Here is a 24,154-nt window from a genome sequence, read left to right as displayed (position 1 = left end):
AGGATGCTTTTCGAGGTTTAACAGACGTTTCAAAGCTCAGTGTTCATAGCCTTAGAGCTGGTGGAGCCACCTCAGCAGCCAATGCCGGAATCCCTGATAGACTATTCAAGCGTCATGGTCGTTGGGCGAGCGAAAACGCCAAAGATGGCTAGGTCAAAGACAATCTTGATTCTCGCCTATTGGTCTCACGATCTTTAGGAATCTGAATTGTATGCCTTGTTTTTCTTTAAGACCTTGCCCGGCAGTTCGGGGGAGTTCTATCCATAGGGCCGGCGTTTTCCTCAATCTTTGCTGTAACGAGCGCAGTGAGGTTTTTTCATCCTATGGATGCTCGTTGGCTCTTCCCTAGGTTCTGTTTTTTCCTCCATGCACCTATGTATTATTGCTTTGGCGTGACTCAATAAACGTGCGGCCTCTAGTTAGCACACGATAGCAAATACTGTGTTATGTTTCCTGTTGTTGTTTCGCACGGGTTAGGTGGTGATGGGAAATTTAGACGAGAGGCCAAGTTTTCCCGCTTTCCAAAATAACGCCGCTGGCCAAAGCGATAACGGGCACAATAGCCGTATATATTTTTCTTACCTTTGTCCTATGTCATATATTTATTTATTCAGTACCATATATTGACTTGGTCCATGCCATATATATGTTGCACATGACCACTTTCATAAATGGCTGCCGGATTGATATTCTTTTGTTTAAATTTAAATTAGCCTTTCTGGCCTTGTTCTCTAGTTCAAAATTCAGAAGAATGCATTATCTCAAGCGAGGCCAGTGAGGCTAATTCGAATTTAAACAAAAGAATATCAATCCGGCGGCCATTTATGAAAGTGGTGTATATATACGTAACCTTTGCATTTTATTTTTTTGGGCAGACAATATTGTCCTATATGGCACCCGATATAAATGGTCAATTAAGAATAATTATGCACGGAAAAACAAAAGGAAAATTCTGCTGCAACAAGTTGAAAAAAAAATAGTAAGTTTTCTTTCTCAACGCTGAATATCGCGAACAATCTTTCTCTCGACGGGAAAGCGGAATTTCCTGGGAAGATTTCAGAAGAATCCAGTTAACTCGAACACCCAAGAGAAACAAGAAGTGGTTCGAGTTATAAGTGATAGTAAATGACTGAAAAGATGAGGTAAAGGGAAATCGGATCTGGTTCGAGTTAATGCGGGGATTCAAGTTCGAGTTAGCTGGTTTTCATTGTCTTAAATGACCTCTTAGTTCGAGAATTGGCATGGCAGCCGGAAGGTTACTCAAGGGCTAGTGTCGAGTAACATTTTTGTTACAGAATCAAAGGAAGTCTATTCTTTAAAAAATATTGTGACTGGGATTACGTTCAGTACACTTTTTTTTTCTCTTTAATCTTCACACATTTTTGCCACAGCGTATGTTTTATCACCATTACTATTATTATTTTATCGTGTTTCACAGAAGTGTTTGTATTTAGTCAACGCTTACTCGGATAAGTAAACCTAAGATATGCGTCAAAGCAACTCATTGGCAAAATAGTGTCGGGAATATCAGTATCTGACCAACTGCACACCCACCAATCCCCTAAGCTAGTCAACAGATGACAAGTTGGGACTAGTGCTGGGTTAAGGGAGGATTACGTGCGCCGTTGCTCAGACTCTGATCTGACATTGATCAGCAGGTCGTTTCTCAGAAGGGCGATTGTTAAAGCTACTGTAGGAAATCGAAAACAAATCTTGACTTTCAATTTTTTCCTCTTTTTATCGCCCAAAAAAGCGAGAGGAGGCAGGGGGATATCTACGTTCGGAAATATTCTTCATCCATGTGAATTTTTTTTTCCAATCATCTTGAGCTGCTACAGTGTCTACCATTAGCAACGGAATTTGTTTCTCATTCAATTTTGGCCACTTCCTCCATGTAGGCCGCCAAAACCTTGGTCTGTTGACAAATAGGATGACGATTAATTCAATATTACATGATACGGTCACAATGGAAGGTAACGAATTAAATTACTTCCGTTTAGCTTAATCTCAAAGATTTTTCAAATTAAAAAGTTTTCTTCAAAGGTGTTCAACTCTAAAGACTTCTTGTGTATACGAAACTTTACTACTTTTCCACTACTATAGGGTCAATGTGTGTGTGTATCGGCGTGTGTGGTTGCGATCTGCTAATATCGGGGAAAAAGATTACTGGGGAAGAAGTGCTGATGTTTTGCTGACGTTCTCCGAGGAATAGGCCCATTGGTTTGCTACGCAGGCATCCTATAAATCAGTTTAGTATAATTTCAGAGCTGAACAAAGAGTTTCCAGCAATCTGATTGGTCGAGCGGTTCCTTATATGACGCTATATAAACCGCTCCACGCGGTTTATATAAAATGTTAAAATAAAATGTTAATAAATGTTACTAAAATATTATGATTTTAGAAATTTCTCTGTTGTTCATCTCTGAAATTATACTAAAACAATTATTCGCCTCAGGTTCGGTGAATATTTAACAACTATTCACAGAAGTGGAGGTGGTTAGTGGTGGATATTTACCGAGCCGCGAAATATTCACCGAAATATTCACCGCTAACCACCGACACTGAGGTGAATAGTTTTAGTATATACTAAAACAGTGAGATAATATACTCCACCAAAAACTGATCTTAATTCATACATTCCAGCAACGATTCCAACATTTTCCCGCGCGTAACGACCCAACGCGGCTCGGATCGCGGTAAGTGATTTTTTGTTGTAAAACCTGCCGTTTCGTTTTTCGCTGACAGATAAAATTTCTGAAGACATTTGTTTAGCTCTGGTGGCGACATTTCTTCAAATGGTGTTGCAAACTCTTTCTGTATTTGAAACCATTCTGTGAAAAATACCATTTAACTTTGATTTTCAAGTGAACAAGTGAGGTTACGCAAGATTAATTTGCATTTGTAAACAAAACCTTTTTCAATGGTTTTTATCGATAAACTCCCGGTTACCATTATCTTTAAACACTGCCAAACCAAATTTAGTCGCTTTCTGTGCTTTCAGGGACTGCTTCGTCGTTATTTGAGTGATTTCTTCGCTTGTCGCGGATGCAAATCGGCACGCCATTTTTTCCCGAGTTGCTCGCAGGTAAATAGCAAAAGATATTCGGAGTTTGAGTAGCCAATCAGAGCGCGCCTTCAACGCTATCCACTGTTTTAGTATATAGTATATGTCGAATAATCCCCTCGACTTCGTCGTCTCGGGGATTATTCGACGATATTCACCTCGCCTTCGGCGAATAATTGTTAATTATAAATCAAACTGACCTCGTCTCTCCATATCTCTTTCTTTATATCTCTGTCTCTCTCCTATGTGCCGATCAATTCGAAGCTTCGACACTCCCCCCTTCCACCCTCCCCCCTCCCCTCGGACAACCCAAAAAGCCACAACACTTACTCCTTCAATGTAGTTCTTTCGATCCATCTTTTCGTTCTGTGAGTGCGCACCATCATCACACGCTCCAAGCGGAAGCAGCATCACATTCTTTCCAGTGGCTTCCTGCAAGGTCAGAGTCACGGGGATGCTTCCACCTTCACGGGTCATGTCGGGCTCAGAACCAAACACTTTAAAAAAGCAAATAAACACGGTAATGACTTCTAATCAAGATTTACTGAGTTTGTGACTTCAGTTTTCTTCGCCGAGCACAAGCCATAAATTTGCACTTCAAATTCATCTTTGCATGATTCGAGTTATCCCCGTCAAACATCTGTCACGGCATAACACTTGTAACAGTTTTTCCGTCGTGCACAGGTCGCATTCAAAACTAATCATTGTGTGACTCCAGTTATACTTGCAACGCGCCTATTGCGCCACAAAGAAAATAAACACTGCATTGTGTTACATCAAACATTGTTGATCGTGTGGCACTAGTTCACCCTGTCATGTACCTGTCATAAGAGCCTTCTTTGCCGCCTGGTAGTTGCCGTGGTTGTAGTCACTAACCCATGGCCGCCCACCGTGTCCCATAGTCACACTGGAAAAACAAAAGAAAGAAAAGGAGTTTAGAGTGCTTCTGCGGATTCTTGACAAAAGAAATCTGCATACAGAATTGAATCTCATCGCAGCAGGAGTTTGTTGCCGTTTCCATAGCATGAAGCTACTAAGCGCATTTCTTCTTCTCCTGTCCAGGATGCTAATCCACCGAGGGTACCCCCCACCCCTCCCCTTCTCCCCTGTTAGTTCGCTGGTAGTTGTTTGTACGATTGCGTGGAAAGAGGTGCTTCTAAGAGCGAAGTACTCTTGTTCTAGAATACTGCTCCTTCAGTAACAAGATACCATGATAAAGAGTTTAAGTTCAAGCTTACTTTTTAACAAACAACAACAGAGTTTGAGTTCAAGTTTATTTTTACAAGATATGCCACCACACTTAAAAAAAGAGATGGCGAAGCTGGTCTTAAAAGTCGTAACAAATAACAAGGCTCGTATAAGAGAGAGTTAAATCTCAAATACTAACAAACGCATTTACTAAAGCAAATCATCCAGCTTTTCTTTATTTCAATTCTTTTTCTAAAATTACAAACATTTGTAAAAATAATATATGCTGGCTTACGTGATTTGTAGTCAACGCCAGATAATATGCACCAGGCAATCTAGAGCAACTAGACAATATGAGTGATGGAATATTTGTGATATCATTTCCATAGGAGTCAGAAAATCTCATTAAACGCAATTAAAGGATCCCTTCCAACCACAATACCCTGCGCGCCTCTATTATTGTTTTGATGCCTAGTCAAATAGAAAGAACAATAAATTTGGAACGCGATTGAGGAAATTCAAGACCTCAGTGAGGCAAATGTACTCGGATGAACGAGGATTTCTTTCCACTTCACGACTTGTCCAATACCGGATGGCAGAGAAAATGGCGGATTTCACATATCGCGCGCGCAATGTATTGTGGTTGAAAGGGATCCTTTAAGTTCGTCAAAAACAAAAAAAATTCATAACCAGTTATGAGCGCGTTATGAAATCTGAATATGAAATCTGAATATGAAATCCCGTTACCCCTTTCATTCCCAAGATCTCTTTAGTAATTCTCCTTACTGCCCGCCATGCAAGTCATATGATTTTAGTTGGAAGAATGTGATATTCGATCAACTAATAATTCCCTAAATGATATTTTGGTAAAATTGAAGAACAGCTCCCCAAAATATCTGTCGGCCGACTGTTCACCGACAGTTGGCCGACATAATGAAAACAAATTCAGAAACGAGTACCTAGACTATCATCTTGGTAAGTTTGAACTTTCACAATTACCTCAAAATTAATTTTGACGAACATCACGCGATAGAGGTAAATTTCGTTGTGTTTTCGTCGTGTTTTCGTTGTGTTTTCGTTGTGTTTTCGTTGTGTTTTCGTTGTGTTTTCGTTGTGTTTTCTGTGTTTCGTTCGCCAACAGTCGGCCGACACTGAGTCGGCCGACAGATTTTTGGGGAGCTGTTCTTCAGTTTTACCATTTTTGTATATTCTCATCACTTGTCAGCTTGATATTGCATTGATATTGAAAGGACACATCTCTGCCTTGGTCATTCATGGGAGTTGTTTAATCATTAAAAACCGCCGATTCCGTGACACTTCTTCCATTGTGTACCGGGCAGATTATCAAAATAGCTTGTCTTCGGCCACTCAAAGCCTTGATATCACCCTTTAATCTGACCAAGTTCTACCATATACGCGGCCAAGGCCTTGGTCTGTAAAAGAAAATGGTAAAACAACAATCATCATCACTTTAGAATTGTTTATAAGCTATAAAAATTCTCTTTATTGGTAGGTTAGGGTTTATTTTTGAACCTCATTATTGTCCAAGACAATATCTCTGCGAGTCATTTTCAATTTTGCTCTAATCTTCTTGGTAAGATTCATAACCATATTTAAAACACGAAATAGTTATATAGATATTTTGCCGACGGTCTATTCAGCAAATATTATACAGCGCCCATAAAAAAATTAATTGTTCCACCTGCTGGTTTTTAGGGGTTTTCGTGCCTAACTTTAGTGAATCCTAAAATCTCTCTTTTCAGTCGGGGGTAAGTGCGAAGCCTTGCCGTGAATAACAAAGCGATGTTTGTACTTAGTTCTTATTAACCGAGCGGGAGGTCTGTATGGGAGAATCTTGACCGAGGTTGCCAGTACAGACCGAACGCAGTGAGGTCTGTACCAGCGACCGAGGTCAAGATTCTCCCATACAGTCCGACTTAGCTCGGTTAATAAGATGTTTATTATATGGCTGTGTCTTATATGCCAATTTTTTATATTCTTTGTACCTTTTTTTTATTGACCGGTCTCTAGATGCCGGTCTAGATGGGAAAATCTAGACCGCTTTCAATATTGATTTCAGCCAATCAAATTCGTGAATTCGGTAGTTCCCAGTCCTTGCGAGACACAGCCATATAATAATTATAATAATAATAATATAATAATAATAATAATAATAATAATAATAATAATAATAATAACTTGTATTTATATAGCGCTCATATCTTAAACTCATGGCGCTTTACAACACTGTACGGGGGACTTTACCAGACTGCTAAGCAGTTTGCAATCAAATGAAAGCGAATATAACAGATGCCCCCTCCCCCCTATTCCCAGTAACCAGGCCAATATTGCCCAATATTAAACCACCTTTTCACGCTTTACAACACTGTACGGGGGACTTTACCAGACTGCTAAGCAGTTTACAATCAAATGAAAGCGAATATAACAGATGCCCCCTCCCCCCTATTCCCAGTAACCAGGCCAATATTGCCCAATATTAAACCACCTTTTCACAAGCGAGGTTTTTCATTCGGCCTCAATTTGAGAGTGAAAGTTTTTTTGGACTAAAAAATGACCTACAAACTTGTTTTCTACAACTGCAGAAAAAAAAAAAAGTGTTTATTCGTAAAAGAGAAAAAGCGGGTACTCACTCCTTCGACATAATTGGTGATGTTTATTTTCTCGTTCTGAGAGTGCGCGCCATCATCACAGGCGCCAATCGGTAGAAGCACTATGCTCTTTTGTAGGGCGTCCTGTAGAGCCAAAGTCACAGGAATACTACATCCGTCGCGAGTCAAATCTGGATCAACGCCATGTACTGTTAAAAAAAAAAAACACGAAGAAAGAGTAAGAGTACCTACAGGAAATGTCATCTTTAGGCGAGAGATCAATCGCTAGCCCTCACAGAAATTATCATTCATGTTTCTTGAAGGATTGCACCGCGATATTTTTACGCCTGGCAAAACTACACTGAAGTATCCATTTGGTTGAATAGAAAAACGCTAGTGGAAATAGAGCACTTTTTGATAAAATGTCGTAAAAAAACTACACGAATCACAGAGCCGAACCACAAGAAAAGGAAACGTTCACATGGAGCCAGTTAGGACTCAGAATAACAATAAGCAAACTGCCCGAAGCGCGGGAAAAACGAGGCTGTGAACGGACTGCGATTGGTTTAAACTGACATGTGATAGGTGCCGAGCGGCACGATTTTTTTGGACCATTGTCCATACAACTCCATAGTGTTACTTACCAGTTTTCAAGGCTCTTCTAGCCGCTTGATAATTGACATGGTTTATATCACTGACCCATGGTGGACCACTATGATGAACGCTGACCCTGAAAATGTGTCACGCGGACGTCTTTACAACTCTGTCGACCCGATCAATGATAGAACGAGAAACTCCAGAAGGTCTGCGAGAGCTCCAAAACTTTTTAAAATTTATTCTTTAAACAACGAACGGTTCACAGGCGCAGAAACATTTACTCCTGACGCAAGTTCTCCCCTTCTTACTTGATACTCAAGAAGGAATCTATGTGTCTCATTCGGGGAGATGTTTACAGAACCCGTGGCGGTGGCTTGGAAAGCCATAACGCTATCGGATGTTACTTTCTTCGTACTTGATAATTATTTAAAACCTATCACGAATTTATCATACTTTTGCAGTGTTACTTTCGAATAAAGTTGCCAGTTTGAAGCTTTATTTCTCAAAAGATGAGGAGCCACAATTATCACTTAGAAAGAACGTCGTGACTTATGCTATGGCTTCTAGAAGTACCGAGGGAGCATGCGCCACGAGGAATGGTGAGGTCAAAAAAGAGGGAACTGGGATAGGGTCCGCTGCAAGGCTGGCTGGGATACTAGTAATGAGTGAAGTCTTTTCATTTCAGAGATATTCCCCTTTCGATAAAACAATAATGCAATAGTACCTGAGAGGATAATCGTAAAACTACAGTTCAGTGGCGGGTCCAGGGTGTGTGTGTGTGTGTGTGTGTGTGTGTGTGTGTGTGTGTGTGAGTGAGTGTGTGTGTGCGCGCGTGTGTGTGTGTGTGTGTGTGTGTGTGTGTGTGTGGGGGGGGGGGGGGTTGTGCGTGTTCACCCGCGCCAGCTTTCCTTCCCACTGCGTTTAATTTTTTTAACCCAAAATTAAGGGGGGCGCGGCCCCCCCGTACCCCAGCTCTAAATCTACTACTGCAATTGGAGCTCTCGTTTAGGACTCCCTTGCTCCCAAGGGAGTCCTAAAGAATGTTCACTGATATAAAAGTTACAAGAATGCTCTTGTAACTTTTACATCAGTTACACTAATTGAAAATACACTTCTATTGGGGAAACAACTAATGGGGGCTGTTCTTGTCCATTATTTCCAGGTCGAATCGGAAATTGGAAAGTTGATTATTGCGGAGGGAGAAAAACCGGAGGACTCAGATAAAACCCTCGGAGCAAGGACGAGAACGAACAACAAACTGAACCCACATGTGACGCCAAGTCCAGTAATCGAACCTAGGCCACAACGGTGGGAGACGAATGCTCCAACTTAAAGCCCTGAGTGTATCCTCTCAATGGAGGTTCCATTGTAACCTCTACCTTCACTTAAGGGACACTTCTTTTCTGTGGAACCTTTTCCTGGTTCCGAGGTTGTCCCCTTTCGGATTACGCCTCGCATGGGATTTTGTTTCCTTTCGCGCAATCCCATTTGGCCCTTTTTTTTATTATTTCTTTTATTTCTGTATATGTGTAACTTATGATACCAATAAAGTTATTAAAACTAAATGAAGCATGCATTCTCCGAGAAAAGTCAAATCTGTCATGATAATTGAATAATTTAGCTAACTTACGATATAGTATTTGGACTTCCTCTTTGCTCATGAAGATTCTTGATGTAGTTACACACTGTCTCGTCCACCTCTTGTGGCGTCATGTCAGGCACCAAACGGATGGAGAACTTGCCAATCACCTGAAAATCAAAGCCAATCACATCGATAAAAAAAGGACAACTTAGCCACATCACAAATGGTAAGTAAAGCCCGTCAGTATCGCCGACTTGTCATCAGTCATGGTCTGAAAAAGCTCCGTTGCAATTGAACCCATTTCACTCCCAAAAGTGAGCATATAAGAATTCCCCCTTAAGAAATGAAAAAAATTTTGAGAAGAAAGCCGAAAAAATCAACTTGGGGAAATTGTTTGATTCAAAACCGAATTCTCAGTTGTAAGAATAACTTGGTAGATAGCGCAGACAATTGACATTTTGATCCTGACAGTGAAAGGGTTAAAGGCCAATGAAAACTTTGCTTTCCAGTAGAAACATATGATTTCACCACCCGATAATGTCATTCAGTTAGCTATTTGGCAGTACAAATTCTGTGAATTTTCAGTTCCACAAAACAAACGATTTCAAAGTTACATACCTTTCGGGGAATAACTGTCTTCGAACCAGGCTCGTAAAAGGCTCCTTCAATGCCTGAAATTATTTAGAGGGAAATTAAAGTAAGTTCACCAACGCAATGTAACATGGAGGGCAGATTCAGACCACTTGATCCAAACCTTTATTGGTACGGACAAACTCAACTCTGCAATTTACGTTTAATCAACCTGACCACGTTAAATAACTTGCATTGCATCAACGCGGGCGAGTAAGCGCGCGAGTGGAAGAAACTTTTCCTTGTGGAAATTAGTATTTGCAAGCGCTTAAGAATAGTTATAGATACGGTGGAATGTCGGCAGGCCTGAAGAAGTCTTTTGGCGTAACAGAATTTGAACAAGATTGAGACGTATTTGGAAACCTAAAGTGTATTTCATTCTAGACGCCAGAACAACCGTACGGAGCAAAGGCCTTCAGCAGCCTTCAGACCACGTTTGGCTGAAGGCCTCTCTCAAATCCTATAGCATCAGTCTCGACCTCCTCGGAAGCAGCTGCACAAGACCGCTCCCATCTCCCACCCCGGTGTTGCAGCGTATGAGTCGACACGTATGGCCGGAGAACCAGATCCAGAAACGACCGCAGCGGAAAAGCAGAGCAAGTGCCAGCGCCAGCTCTCAGCCTGGCTCACCTAAGGCAATCCCGTGTCCACATTGCAATAAACAGTTCAGAACGAGGATTGGACTGTATGGCTATTTTCACAATCAAAACAACCACTAATCTTTTTTTTCTCCGAAGTCATGGTCGTCTTCGCTCGAGAAGGACGAACAATTTTAATCGTAGCAGCACTTTTTGATTGGAACTGGAAGCAAGTAGGAGTCATGGCGAGCCGCGCAGGTTTCAAGACAATGTTCTCTCTTAAGGTAATTTGGTTTTATCAACTGAGTTGATAACGTAAATCGGCCACCGTAAAGAGTTTCATAGCTGACATTTCGAGCGTTAGCCCTTCGTCAGCTAAAGACTCTTACAGTGGCCAATTTTTTAATTTTTACCCCCCTCCCCTCTTTCCTCAGTGTTCTATTCTAAAAAAACTTGATGTAAAATAAGCACTCGATCTATACCGTGAATAGAAAGGGAAGGGTATCGCCAACGATGCATCAAAACTTCCTCTTTGGTGTCATGGATAAGTTTGTTGTGACCAAGGTCCTGGCGGTACTCCTCCTAGGGAAAAAAAAAAGACAGATAAGGAAATAAAGGTTACAAAATTTTAAGGAATTTTAGTGTTAATGAAAACCCATGAAGGCCCTCGTTATTAACGTTGCAAGACGTGCGTTTCTCCGCCCGCGGTAGATTTGAAACGAGTCAAGGAGAGGTTTGCTAGGACCCTGATCTGGTACTCCAGTATCAGTGCTAGTCCCCTGGTAGACTTCTCGCCGCTTCGCGTTGCTCAGGGCTTGGTAACTTCTCACGGGCAAAGAAACGCTGGTGATGAAATAAATCTGTCGGCTTTGCTGCTGACTGACCTTGTCAAAGTCAATATCTGTGTAAGTTGCTCTTTCGTCATCAGTTAAGGGCAAGACTTTGTCGTTGATCCCAGGGATCAAAATGTTCCCCTTTAGGTCCACCAGTTGGCCCAGGAGGTAAATAAGATCAGTCATTGCCTCGTGTCTGTGTGAGAGAAAAAAGAATATAACGTTCTTCCAGAAAACATTCGAAGCAAAAACGATATTTCAAGATTTAAAAGGAAAGTGGCCCATTTTATTAGAAACTCTTCTTTATATGAACTTATGCTAATCATCATTTTTTTTTTCATTTCAATTTTTTAATTGTTTTCGCAACACATGTAAATATTCTTTTACCCATTGTAATTTAGTATTGTATATATCATCGTATATTACGACAGAATAGCCTCGTATTAGGGAGCCGTAATAATAAAGTGTAGTGTAGTGTAGAGAGAGGAAAAATAACCAATATTGGCATGGTGTTAAGAGGGCAATTTTCAATCGAGCGTCAAAAATAATTCAACCGATACTGCTTTCACAAGATAATTTGCTTTCATGAACTGAGTTCATAATGTACATTGGCCACCGTAAAGAATTTCCAAGCTGTCGTTCCAACCGTTAGCTCTTAGTCATTCGTTCTGAAGAAGGACTAATGCTTGAAACGCCAGCTTAGAAACTCTTTACGATGGCATATTGACATTATTGACTCATTTGATAAGACCAGATTATATTGTTATACTCCCCCATCGACGCCGCACCAGTTTCTCTAGAAACTCACCCCCTCCCTCCCCCCACCAATATTGCTTTGGTTCTGCTCTGAAATAGTCTGTGTACAGCCGCCCCATCCCCTCAAAAAACTCGGGGATGGGGGCGGCTGTACACAGGCTAGATCTGAAACGATTCAATTCAAAACTAAAACCAATTGCGACCCCGCGTTTTCCTGCACTTCGGCAGGTAACTTTTTTATACTTTGCGTTCTCATTGGCTCCTTGAGTTTTTTTTTCCCTGTGTTCTGATTGGATTATGTGATTGCTTTGGTTTTGGTTTGTGGCACTTAATCGAAAAGAGCTCTATTTAGGTTGGCGTAGGCGTTGGAATTTGGTCCCAGCAAAAGTGGGTAAAACATGAGTAAACATTCCACTACTTTGCAATGTCTTCGGAATTTGATTCTTGATCATTTTCATTATCTAGGGTCAAATCAGTGCTAAAAATTTGCAGGCATGACACTTTTTAGCAGTTTACAAAGATTACCATTCGTCAGGGATCCTTCATAGTCCTACATGTTCAAGATCCTTGCATTTTAAGATCATTTAAGAGTGAACTGACAAGCCAGACCTGGCCTGCAGAGCAGACGTAATTTTGGGGATCAAGTGCTTAGTATTTTCTTAGCGAAAATTATGGCCGCCATCTTTGATTTTAATGGCAGTGGAAGGCTGGGGAGAGAAATAAATTCGTACCACTCTATCTCCTCCATCTTTAAGTCAAACATGGCCGGTTGGATAAACGAGGGCTAGCTTCTTAACCTTAATTCGTCCTTACAAGGCGCCTACTCTGCTGCCTAAGCCAGACCAGTCCATCACTTATTAAAAACTATCCAATTAGATCAGTCAATTCCTAAACTATTTTGAAAAATGAGATATTTCGATGTTTTCTTTTTTTCAAAAAAAATTAGGGAAACTCTAAAAATAAGATTATTAGTGTTCAAGAGAAAACAATTTCCAAGCAAGCTACTGAAAAAGATAGCCTTTTACTCACACTGTCCCACCAAAGACTCCAGAATGCAAGTCTTTCTTTGCACAATTGACCTCCAAAAAAAAGTAACAGATGCCTCTGTAAAGGAAATCAAAGAAAAAAAAAACTATAAGAAAAAAAGGACAGCTTCAAACTTGAATTAGACTTTCAAAGGAGAAGTATAATAATTTGTCTCAGTTGATCAACTGCCCTTCATATTCCCATTGTGCACACTAATGACAAGAGCATATGAACTGCAGCAGGAAGAGGGAACTTTTCTTTATCCATTAGAAACATAACTGTTCTAAACATTTTGCTGAACAATTGGTCATGTGTAAAAGGTGCATTCAGCCAAGCATTCAGTACATGGAAGTTTGGAGAGCACTGAAGAAGTTAAAGTTGCACGAGACACTCTAACGCATCTTTCAGGCTCTATGATCATGAACTTATATTACTGCATGTTCCACTTCTCAATGAGTAAAGCATGAACCAAGTGTTAAATCATATATTTCCCTTTACCTCAATCCATATGTGATACATGGCTTCCTTTTACCCAACCAGTAGTTGTCAGATATGCAAACATAATCAACAGGCTACAGAATAATGTAAATTAAAATTTGATTTAGTCTTAATTTTAAATAAATAACTTAATATGTAAAACTGTTGATCATGTCAGGTGGTTATCTGGGTTTGGGTAGTCCCATGAGGTCTGATGTCTGAAACAGTGACTAACCTTTGGACTGCTACTGGAAAGTTAATGTATGACACTCGCAAAGTATTCAGTCTTATCTAATGGTTAAAAATCAGCTTAGGGTATTTATATCATTTTCAACAAAAACTATATCTGACTAAGTTGAAAATTTAACTAACAGGATCCAGGTCACAACTAAACACACTGTCACAACTCTGGCCCATAATTTTTTGGTATTTTCTGGGGACAGGTCTTGGGAAACTCAGCCTTCAAAGACACTAACCTTCAGTGTCTAGAAATAAAAAAGTTCACATCACAAAAGGTGTTAACTTTTGAGCACTAGCAATTTAAAAGGCCTCATGAGTGTAAAAATCCTTCTTGAAGCTTTTATTGGCCCAAGCCTTTCAATACCTTTATCCCCTAAATGTGCAGTATAATAATCATGTTAATCAAACCTTGAAGAAGGTATCCTTCCTTTCGAAGATCAGCTCATCCAGACCCTCACTGCCAGATTCTTCCATTCCCTCAAATACAAACTAGTAGGAAAAAGAAATAAAGGCAGTTAACATGTTGAACAATTTGCATGGTTATCATAATTGTAATTTATTATTTGTAGCAAAAAATTCTCTTCATTTCAGAAAAAATAGGCATTAATTTTGCTTCACATAAATGGCAAATTTTGCTGGTTGCCAGCTGTTTTTAAACCATTATATACTCAGTCACAGAAATTACTAAGTATATTAAACATAGCTTAAAAAATAACCATATTTAATGGCAATTTTTGTATTACTTCTAAGCTAACAATATGCTACTTTCAAGTTACCCTTTCAACAGTCTTTCCAAAAACTGACACTTACCCTTAGATTGACTGGCAACTCATTACCAGTATTCTGGTATGCTTCAATAGCATTCAGCCATGCTAGCACTGGACCCTAAAAATACCGTTAAAAGGAGAATTAACTTAAATAATTGTAAATAATAATAAGTAATAATATTAAATAATAATAATATTAAATAATAATTATTATTTAGCAACAGCAAGCTAGCTCAAATCATTTTCTTGAATAGATGAAAAAAAAAAAAACAGAAATTAAAAAGCGGGTAAAAGAGGAAGTGACTGATCCTGTAAGAAAGTCTACAGCTTTCTCCCGTCAGACCTGTAGGTCCTTTTTTTATCTCTTGTCTTATACCAAAAGTTTGGCAACAACAGGATCACGTTACCATTAAATATTGTCTTAAAATACTTCTCAGCTTTTATAGACTATAGTGAAAATGTCTCTGTTTGCTGAATCAAGGTTTCAATCCCCCTCTACCCATTCCACCCCTACCTTCCCTCCCCTCAGTGCTTCTAGGATCTGCCCCTGTATCTGTGCTTTTCTTATCTTTTTACCTTATCATCAGTGGATCCACGACCATAAAGCTTCCCGTCGATTTCTGTCAATGTAAAAGGATCTGTGTCCCATCCATCTTCCTAGAAATTTATAATTCATAATGGTTAATATTTCTTTTCCAGAAGATATGAGTAATGTGGAGACATAATTGGTTGTTTGTTGGGTGCCAGTTCTACATTGCTTCTTGTGCATCTTCTCAACTAAATTTGCTCCATCTCAGGTTGAAGTGAAGAAGCTTAACCCCAAACACCCTGACATCAGTATGCATATTCTCTTCTTTGCGCACTAACAAAGAGAATTTGTATCACAAATAAGAACTTTAGTTACCTTTAGTTTAAATTGTGTTTTGTTCTTATATCTTATTAACCAAGCGCAAGGGCCGTACTGGGAGAATATCGGCCCAAGGTCTTGACAGTACGGACTGAACGCAGCGAGGTCCATACAAAAAAGACAGAGGGCCGATATTCTTCCAGTATGGTCCCAAGCAAGCTTGGTTAATAAGAGATTTATTATATGACTGAAGTTCAAAGGGACACAAGTACGGTATCATTCGGGACCACTCGGGACAGTGCCCAGTCCAAAACTGAGAGAATATTGACTGGCAATAGAGCATTTTGATTGGTTGATTTTAGTTATTGGCCCTCTGACTGCCTGAGTCGTGTAATAAAGGGTGACATTGTAAGGAGAAATTTAATACTCTTAACTCTCAGAGATCAATGAATATGCAGATCAAATATGTCAGCATTCCACATGATATCCCCTCATTCTTCTTCAGCACTTAAGCTCTCTTGCACATCATATGCCGAAGTGGGGCTAAGTGGTTAGGGTTACAAGGGTTACAATTCAGTACTGTTGTCCCTTCTCTCTTTTTTTCTTTTAACCTCCACTATGGCCAACACCCAAAGCAAGACACAGACCCCCCCCCCTCCCCCCAATTTCATCTTCAGGACATGGAAGACCTTTGTGGGTGTCCTTCACAAAAAAAATTGTCACCGAGCTATCTGAAGCCTAACCACAGTATACTATATATCAATGGAAAAGCTAAAAATATGTGCTATCCAGAATAACTGGCCAACAACTCATCGCAATGATTCAGATACATGATAAAACCAGACCTCTTGCCTCAGAGTTCAATTCAATAAGGCCACCAATCTCACACACATGTCAAGTAACTGACTTAAAATAAAATTCAATTTAATCATATCCATCGACCCAAAAATTCCTGACACTACAAAGTACTCACCACTTTTGCTGGTTGAACATCAAGATGTCCATAAACACAGAGCTGCATGAGGAAAATGCAATATAAATAATTGATAAAAAAAACATGTACCACTATTTCATTCTTCTAAGTGCTACACTGTAGAGCAGAAACAAAGCATGCTCTATGTGATTCAAAACCTGTACTTTTTTTTACCAGTAAAACCATGTTGTTTAATATTACACTAGCAATTGACTGCATTTCTTTTAGATTTCAAACATCCTACAAGGGTTAAAAAGCTAATGGAACAATATACAGAGTATACTCTATTTTTAATACATGAACTGAATTAAAAATAAAGGATTTGAGGTAAAAAAACTACAGGTAATGAAACTAAAACTTTATCTTGGTAAAGTTCTCAGACAGAAAAACACCAAACTTAAATTTCCACTTCAAAATGACAGTTGAACGATGAAGACTGATGAATGAGATCATTGACTCACAGTTTTCTTGGCAGGATCCTTTCCAAGTATTCCCAAGAGTACTGGTGGCAGTGGAATACCAGCACCGTGCTGCATGCCAAGGTCGGCTAACTCAACCTCACCTCCAAGACTGATCACTTTCTGTTGAATAAAAAATTGTGCAGCATTACTCTTGTTGGAAAACACATTGCATGACCTTCACACTGAAAAGTGAACTTTGAGATATTAAGCTAGGTGATGCAATTGATGATATAATCACCTACACTGCAAAACGTGCATGTCAATAGAAGAGATGGTCATTAAAAAACTGAAATGATTCAATTTTTTGTGTGGTGTGCGTTAATGGGAAGATAAGCGTAAAAAATTCTTGTATCCACAGCAATCCTGAGATTCCTGACAACCTACACAACAGCAGCTTAAATTTTTTCTCAATCTATGTGCATTTACTTTCAAAAGAGCCAAGAGCAAAATGTATCTTCCTCTCCTGCCCAACCTAACTCAATCATAAACATTTTATGATTTTAACAGACGACCACCATACTTCCCCTTTCTTGGCTATTTTGTTCAGCTCACAACTAACATGGTCAGATGGCCTTTTTCCAGCCCAGCTCATGCCATCACCTACAACCCTCATCTAGGGATGTTCTGAAAATGTTTTAAACAAAGACCAGCATGGGGCTGGTCAAATGACATAACAAAAAACTACACTTTGCACATACATCTTTTACTTGGTTGATCATCTTGACAATGTTGTCTCTGTATGGAGGATCTGTCCATCCTGAGACACTTTGAATTGCAACAGCATCACTGAGCCTTTTCACATAAAGTTCCTACAAAACAAATTATTATACATTAGACTAACTAGTAAAAAAAATCTGATTGGTCGAGAGCATTCAATCAACAAACAACAGCTTGTGAAGCTGACATGATTAATGCAATATCTGTGGCAGATATCATATTTACCATGTTGAGTTCATGTTTTAAAGCCCTTCATCCATGTAGTGTTCCGAAAACTTTTGCAAACTAATAGAGAAGTGTCCTCTTTTGCAGATTGTTAAAGGATCCACAATAAAGCAGTTTTTTAATTCCCTTTTCACATGATGATTGTCATACAACACAAGTTAGTAAAAAGCAAAGCGAGTAATACACAAATAAAGTTCTGATGTGTCCATTTGTGACCCTCTTAACCTTAACAAATGAAAAAAACCCTGGTAAACAGATGTCAATTGTTGCATACAAAGAGTTAGTAAAAAGTCAGGCAAGTTGCATGCAAATAAAGTTGTGTGTCTTTTTGTGAACTTCTTAACAAGAACAAATAACTTGTTGCCTTGTGTAAGAAAAATGTGGTATTATTCAGATAACAGTGAGGGTCCCCAATAGGTTTTTCGGGATCCGGGATTTGGCTTATTTGAAGGCCGGGGTTCAAGATTTTGAAGGAAAAGGGGGAAAAGATTCGGGATTGTATTTATGACCGGGACACAGGATTTGGCGATTTTAACAGGCGGGAATCAGGAAATGCCGCTTTAAAGAAATTGAGATTCAAGAATTCCCAAGTCTGAAATATGCAAGCTGTCATCTTAGCTAGCTCATCTTATTAATGTCGGAAATGGTTGGAAATAGCTGAACAATGACCTACTTGACATCCACATTTTCCATGACCCTATAACGCTGCTCCGTGACCTCTATGGTGATCTGTGGTCTATTTTCGTGAACCTTGGACACCTTAGCCGTAATGAAGAATCCAATTTGACACTGTCTTTGTGACCTTTGTTATTTGTTGACCGTGATATTTCTAGTGTCAAGTTTATACAGATCCTGATCGGTGTGCGTGGGATATTCGACGCGAGGAAGACTAGCTAAGTTATCATTTGAGTAGTTTAATGCACCCTAGCAATGTCTGTTAACTTTGAGAATGATGTTGTTGATGTTATTAGCTGCGTAGCTTTGTTTTATGAGACGGGGAAGAGCGGAAATTCGTTTCTTCATAAAGAGAAATTTTTGGCTCAACTTCTACGGAAGGCGAAGACATTAAAGTCCTTCAGAGAAACAGTTAGGCAAGTTCTGTTTCTTGCCTTTACTAATTTACACTTTTGGAACTATTACATTGCAAATGAAGACAATGAATAGCAAGAACTTCAACAGTGAAAAATGACTCTTTTCTATGGTCTATTAATATCAGTAAGCACCAGTCTATTAATATAAAAAAGCACCAGTCTTACAGCGCCACTAGCATCCAAGAAGCAGTTGAGCTCGTTAGTGGTACTCTTCGGGTCTTGCGTAGTAACGAGAACTCGATCAGAGATGAGGTGGCCAATTTACCAAGAACCCTCAATGGTCCTCAGGGTAATGTGGCGTCAAAGACTGTTGAGTCCATTCATATGTTAAAATGTGGCCTTGAAAAGCTTCAGCAAGAATTACAAGGATACCATGCCCTTCATTTATTAACTTAAAGTTGCATGACACTGGATGTGGAGAATATTCACTCTGTTGTGCATCATAGAGATCCACTTTGCACAGTGTTGCATGCAAGAAACTTTGGAAATGAAGCCAAAGGAGGTATCAAGAGAACGACCCATTGGGCAGCAATCTATTTTACAAATCCAAAGTCTTGGTATCCTGTACCCGAACGTGCTGTGTTTCTGTCGGCCATACCTGTTACACAACCCTTGCCAGCTGTACCAATGACACCACAGTGTGTACAAGTTATGAGGGACTGGGCACAAATGTTTGGTGCTGCAGTGCGTCAGCACTCTGTGAGACAAGAGACAACAATGGCAAGAGCCGGAACCCAGCCTTCCTACCTCTACCAGAGAGAGGTGCGACTGGGTGAGTCAGTCTCCCTTGAACGCTTCGGGGAACAACAGAGAAACGAAGCTGAAGAAGAATACGAGAAAGACGGCATACTGGAGTATGATTCAAGCAGTAGCAATGATTTGGATGACGAGTCTACTGATAACAACAAGGCTGATGATGATGTTGGTGGAATTCTGTTGTTGGATCACAAGGAAACTTTTGTGCTTGGAACGGTTTCACATTTTGGAAGAACTGTTCACTTCAATAATGGAATTATAGTTTAATTGCAGCAAATTGCTAAACAAGCTCCTAGATGATAGAAATCATCAAATAAACATTTCGCATTAATTTAGCCATAGGTGACCAAAGCGTACTATAAGAGTTTGTATGGATTTAAAATTCAAACTATCTCTGTTTTTCCCTTGAAAGCTACAATACAGTGATGCGTACTCTTTATACGTGTCAAAATCGGAAATTAGAATGGCTAAATCTGTCGACACTTTTAAAAAACTCTTAAAGACACTTTTTTTTAGTAAGGCTTTTTATTCTTAGTTAGCTTAGCTTTTAATATTTTATACTACACATGATGTAACTGGCATCTATTACAAAGCATTGTTGTAATGATCTAATTAGTATTTATTTCATGCATTCTTGTAATGATGTAATTAGTATTTATTCCATGCATTGTTGTAATGCGCAGTTGATCATCCCGTCATGGAAACGGCGCAATATAAATCCACAATTTTATTTATTTATTTATTTAAAATCTCTTAAATGGCTTGCAGTAGCGTTTTGGCGACATAAAAAGGACACCACTTAGAGAGGTTCAAATTTTATCGTTGCTTTTCAAAGGAAGACAGAAATAATTTTTGTTCAAAATTGAAATCCATACAGGCTCTAATTTCAAGCTCTTATAATATGCTTTCATCACCAGTGATTACAGCATTTTGAGCTGGAACATGTAGCACTGGTTAAACTTGGGTCGAAAAGAATATATGTTTCAGTAACTGTTGAGCACAATTGTACTCGATTTTATGGAATTTCCAGATGATTGTTGCCATGGCCAAAAATTGTGAATGAGCACACTGTCTTCTGAGTTGTGATTGATGGTGACTTGAAATATGTGTAGTGAATAGTGAATTTGCCGTGGTATGTCATGATATGTACCCTTAATGCTCTTCAGTGATTGCTATCATCTCTGAGAGACACTTTTTTCAGGGATCGAAGTGATCTGGAAGGCAGGCGTTGTCAAACAAAAGAGGCAAAACAGAAAAAAAAAGAAAAAAACCAAAAAAAACGAGTTATAAAAACCATAAAAATGACTCATTGACTGACGAAACTCATTTAAAACCAGTCATGAAAAACAAATGAACTAAATCATTGTTTTAGTGCAGAGAGATACAACTAATTCAAAGTAATAGTCAGTGCTTGGGTCTGCTGTGAGGGAATCTGAAACAGAACTTCAAGGATCATTTTTGCTGAGGAAAGGAATTAAGAAAATATAACCAGGATCGGGATTTGCCGGTAGAAACCATCAGGATCTCGGGATTAAAAGAAAATTCCCGCTGGGATGGCGGGATTGAAGAACCCTATTGGGAACCCTCAACAGTCCATTGTCTTTACTTGTGACTTTTGACCAATAGCATCACCTCTCCTAGGATCAGAATTGGTACGAATTAAGTAGTTGTGCTCTGTTCCCTCTGGCACTTCCATGTGTATTTTGATCCAAATTATTAAAATATATATAAAGAAGGTAAATTTCAACGAGATAAGGACAAAAAAACCTAGTTCACTTTAGGATCACATTGCAAAATTTTCTCCCTACTTTATGACTAAGTTTATTGAGGAAAAATTCTTGCTAGTTTAATGCTTTTGTTAAATTAAATAGCAACATGACCAAAATTTTGGGTGACATGACTCGGTTTCCAAGCGACAAGACTTTGGGCGAGAAGACTTCCGGGTGACTTGACCATAAGCCATCCACTAAACATCAGGTGACAAGATAAGAGAAACCTATCAGCTAGAGGCTTGTAATTTCCCATTGTGCAAGCTGATGAAGTCAATGAATTCACTTGTCAGTTTTTGACCAATCTAAGGCAAGATCGTTGAAGCATAGCGAATATACTTTTCCGAAAGAAAATAAACAACGCATTGAAGCGTAGAAGAAGAAATTTTTGCCCTTTAAACATAAACTTACAGCATTGAAAATGTTATAAAACAACTGGTTCATGTGTCAGCTGTGCGTTCATCGAGAATTGAAGTACTTGGGAAGTTTGGAGAGCACCCAAGAAGCTAGAGTTGCTCGAGGCGCAGCCTCGAACAACTCTTTCGTGCTCTCCGAACTTCACCCCTGCTTCAATTCTCGATGAACGCACGCTGACTGATGAACTAATATTTGGATGTAGCATCAAGTTGTCTTCACTGATTGATTAGGATATAAACAGTACTTTAGAGTTCAGGGTCAAAGTACCCTAACGCAGGGACATAGCGGCTTTATGTCAGTCTGTTACAGAACTTTAATCTCTTGTTTCCGCCCCCCACAAATAATCGGTGGTCTTCCTTCAGCGACAAATGTTAAAATATCGAAAAAATCCATCAGTGATTTAGGGGACATGACTACCAGAAATGCCACCTTTCTTGCACAATTTCAGACTTCTAACGCCATTTCAAAGACTAATTTTTGGAACAAGAGGTTTAAAATGCAAAATGAAAAAGCTTGATCGCTTACCTGATGCTCGTCGACGTACCTGTACAGTATTTGGAAGAAAATTAAACAACATTCGATCAGTATAAAGTCAAGAAATATGCCATTTACGTTTGAATAAAATTACCGTCTTCCTTGAGAGTATTAGTTACAGAAAGTCATCCAAACTTACTTGAAAATTGCCTCAAGTTTTGGAGAGGGTCCTGCCATGGCGTATCCTGTAATTAAAGTGAAACTTGGAAGTTGAAAGTGAAAGTTCTTGTGAGATCGCGATTCTTCATCCTCGGAGACCCAGGGGCTGAGTGGATTTCAAGTTAGGGCATGAAGAGCCCCTGGGGACATTGTCTTACAAGACTAGTTCCAAACGGTCGCAGTGGCTCTGCCGTCTGATTGGTGCCAGAAAATCTTTCTGTTTTTCTGCCCAATCAGAGTGAAGTGTGCTTTAGAGTCCTTTCGTGTGTTTTAACACGGACACATACTAGTAGCCCAGTAGCTCGCCATGTTTGTTTGGACCGTGCGACAGAGATTTGCTTGAGGTGAAAAGTTTCAGTCTCGGCACACAACGTAAGAGAAATCGATCAGATTGTCCGCGAAAATCTTATCGGAAGTTATACTGAATACTTTCGCAGGTATCACTAGAAGTTATTTCGTCGCACGGGCCACGCAGGTATGTCGAGCAACTGGCGCTTTCGCCTACGTAGCTTTCTGCTTTCTCTGCGCGCCAAAATCTAATCTTAGTTGTAAAGTCATTCACAATACGGCCAAGGTTGCAGAGAACGTTAAGTTCGTGGACGATCTCCAGCAAGTGCTAAGAGAAAGCTTAGCTGTGTTTCCGGCTTGCTAATTAAAATCTGAACAAAAACTTATTAACGAGAACATCATGGGAAGGAGAGATGTTTTCGGGCAGTTACCGAAGGGGTTTGGAAAGAGTTTAATCTTTCAACTGCTGTCTAGAGTGTTGAAATTCTTGAGCTAGGAAGGCCACGGATTCTCTTCCAGTCCCTTGGTCATTGTCATTTCACCTCAGTCTGTCGATTGCTGAAGACCAAGTTAAATACCTTTTGATCATTGGGAATCGATCCGATGCTGTTTTCAGTGGGAAAAACAAAACCAAAGACCAAGAAATATTGGATGGAAAGGGCGGGTTTGCTTTATTGCAAATGTCAGCTTAGTAGTACAGGGTCATCTACCCACATCTAATAAGCAAATATTTCCATGCTTAGCTTTTCTTTTTTTTCGAGCGAAGATGAGATTAGAGTTTGGCATGCACAGAACGTTTCGCAAGTACCAGTTGCTCGACATACCTGCGTGGCCCGTGCGAGGAAATAACTTCACGGGATTGGCAAAGTTTCAGTCACAGCAAATTATGCAAAAAATCTAGAAAGATTTAAGCTTAAATCTCGTTTATCGTTTAAAGCGACATATCAATGACTGCAACCATCGTGTGGTATACAAACCTTGCAAACTTTAAAACACGTTCTCTAGTGATACCTGCGAAAGTATTCAGTATAATTTCCGGTAAGATTTTCGCGGACAATCTGATCGATTTCTCTTACGTTGTGTACCGAGACTGAAACTTTTCACAAGAAAATCTCTGTCGCACGGTCCAAACAAACATGGTGAGCAACTGGGCTACAAGTATATGTCCGTGTTAAAACACACGAAAGGACTCTAAAGCACACTTCACTCTGATTGGGCAGAAAAACACAAAGATTTTCTGGCACCAATCAGATGGCAGAACGACTGCGACCGTTTGGAACTAGTCTTGTAAGAAAATGTCCCCAGGGGCTCTTCATGCCCTAACTTGAAATCCACTCAGCCCCTGGGTCTCCGAGGATGTCGAGTCTTGGGACCAAACGAGGAAAAAGAAAACGTTACGATGAAATTCTTGCCAAGGGAGGGGAGTGTGAAATACTACTTATTTTTGCTCAGTAGAATTATTTGATATTTGCATACTTAAAATCTATGCAACATAGGGGAACAATATTTTTTATTTTTTCCTTCTACATAAATTAAAAAACAATGAATTTTTTGTCTTCAGACCTCTGAG

At 39.6% G+C, this 24,154-nt stretch overlaps 1 protein-coding gene across 2 annotated transcripts; it reads right to left on the bottom strand.

Annotated features, from left to right (window-relative positions):
- Positions 1 to 1,337: 1,337 nt before the first annotated feature.
- Positions 1,338 to 22,418, bottom strand: LOC111320177 (cytosolic non-specific dipeptidase). 2 transcript variants are annotated; one of them, XM_022922875.2, is made up of 17 exons: positions 22,277 to 22,416; positions 22,129 to 22,147; positions 17,327 to 17,437; positions 16,629 to 16,748; positions 16,168 to 16,209; positions 14,924 to 15,004; positions 14,391 to 14,465; positions 13,989 to 14,069; positions 13,362 to 13,435; positions 12,867 to 12,941; positions 11,133 to 11,277; positions 10,731 to 10,830; positions 9,659 to 9,711; positions 9,089 to 9,207; positions 3,886 to 3,971; positions 3,395 to 3,561; positions 1,338 to 1,915 (listed from the first exon to the last, which is right to left on the bottom strand). In XM_022922875.2, exons 1-17 carry the CDS (start codon positions 22,312 to 22,314, stop codon positions 1,868 to 1,870), a joined length of 1,434 nt encoding a protein of 477 aa, XP_022778610.2. In that variant the 5' UTR covers positions 22,315 to 22,416; the 3' UTR covers positions 1,338 to 1,867. The 2 variants fall into 2 exon arrangements, with proteins under 2 accessions (XP_022778610.2, XP_022778603.2); XM_022922868.2 differs by lacking the exons at positions 1,338 to 1,915; positions 3,395 to 3,561; positions 3,886 to 3,971 and adding exons at positions 4,473 to 5,685; positions 6,904 to 7,070; positions 7,506 to 7,591 and having other exon boundaries at positions 22,277 to 22,418.
- Positions 22,419 to 24,154: the final 1,736 nt, after the last annotated feature.

The sequence above is a fragment of the Stylophora pistillata genome, chromosome 10, assembly GCF_964205215.1.
Source record: "Stylophora pistillata chromosome 10, jaStyPist1.2, whole genome shotgun sequence".
Taxonomy (NCBI): Eukaryota; Metazoa; Cnidaria; class Anthozoa; order Scleractinia; family Pocilloporidae; genus Stylophora; species Stylophora pistillata.
The sequence above is the reverse complement of the archived record's forward strand: the minus strand, read 5'-3'. Positions and strand labels throughout refer to the sequence as shown.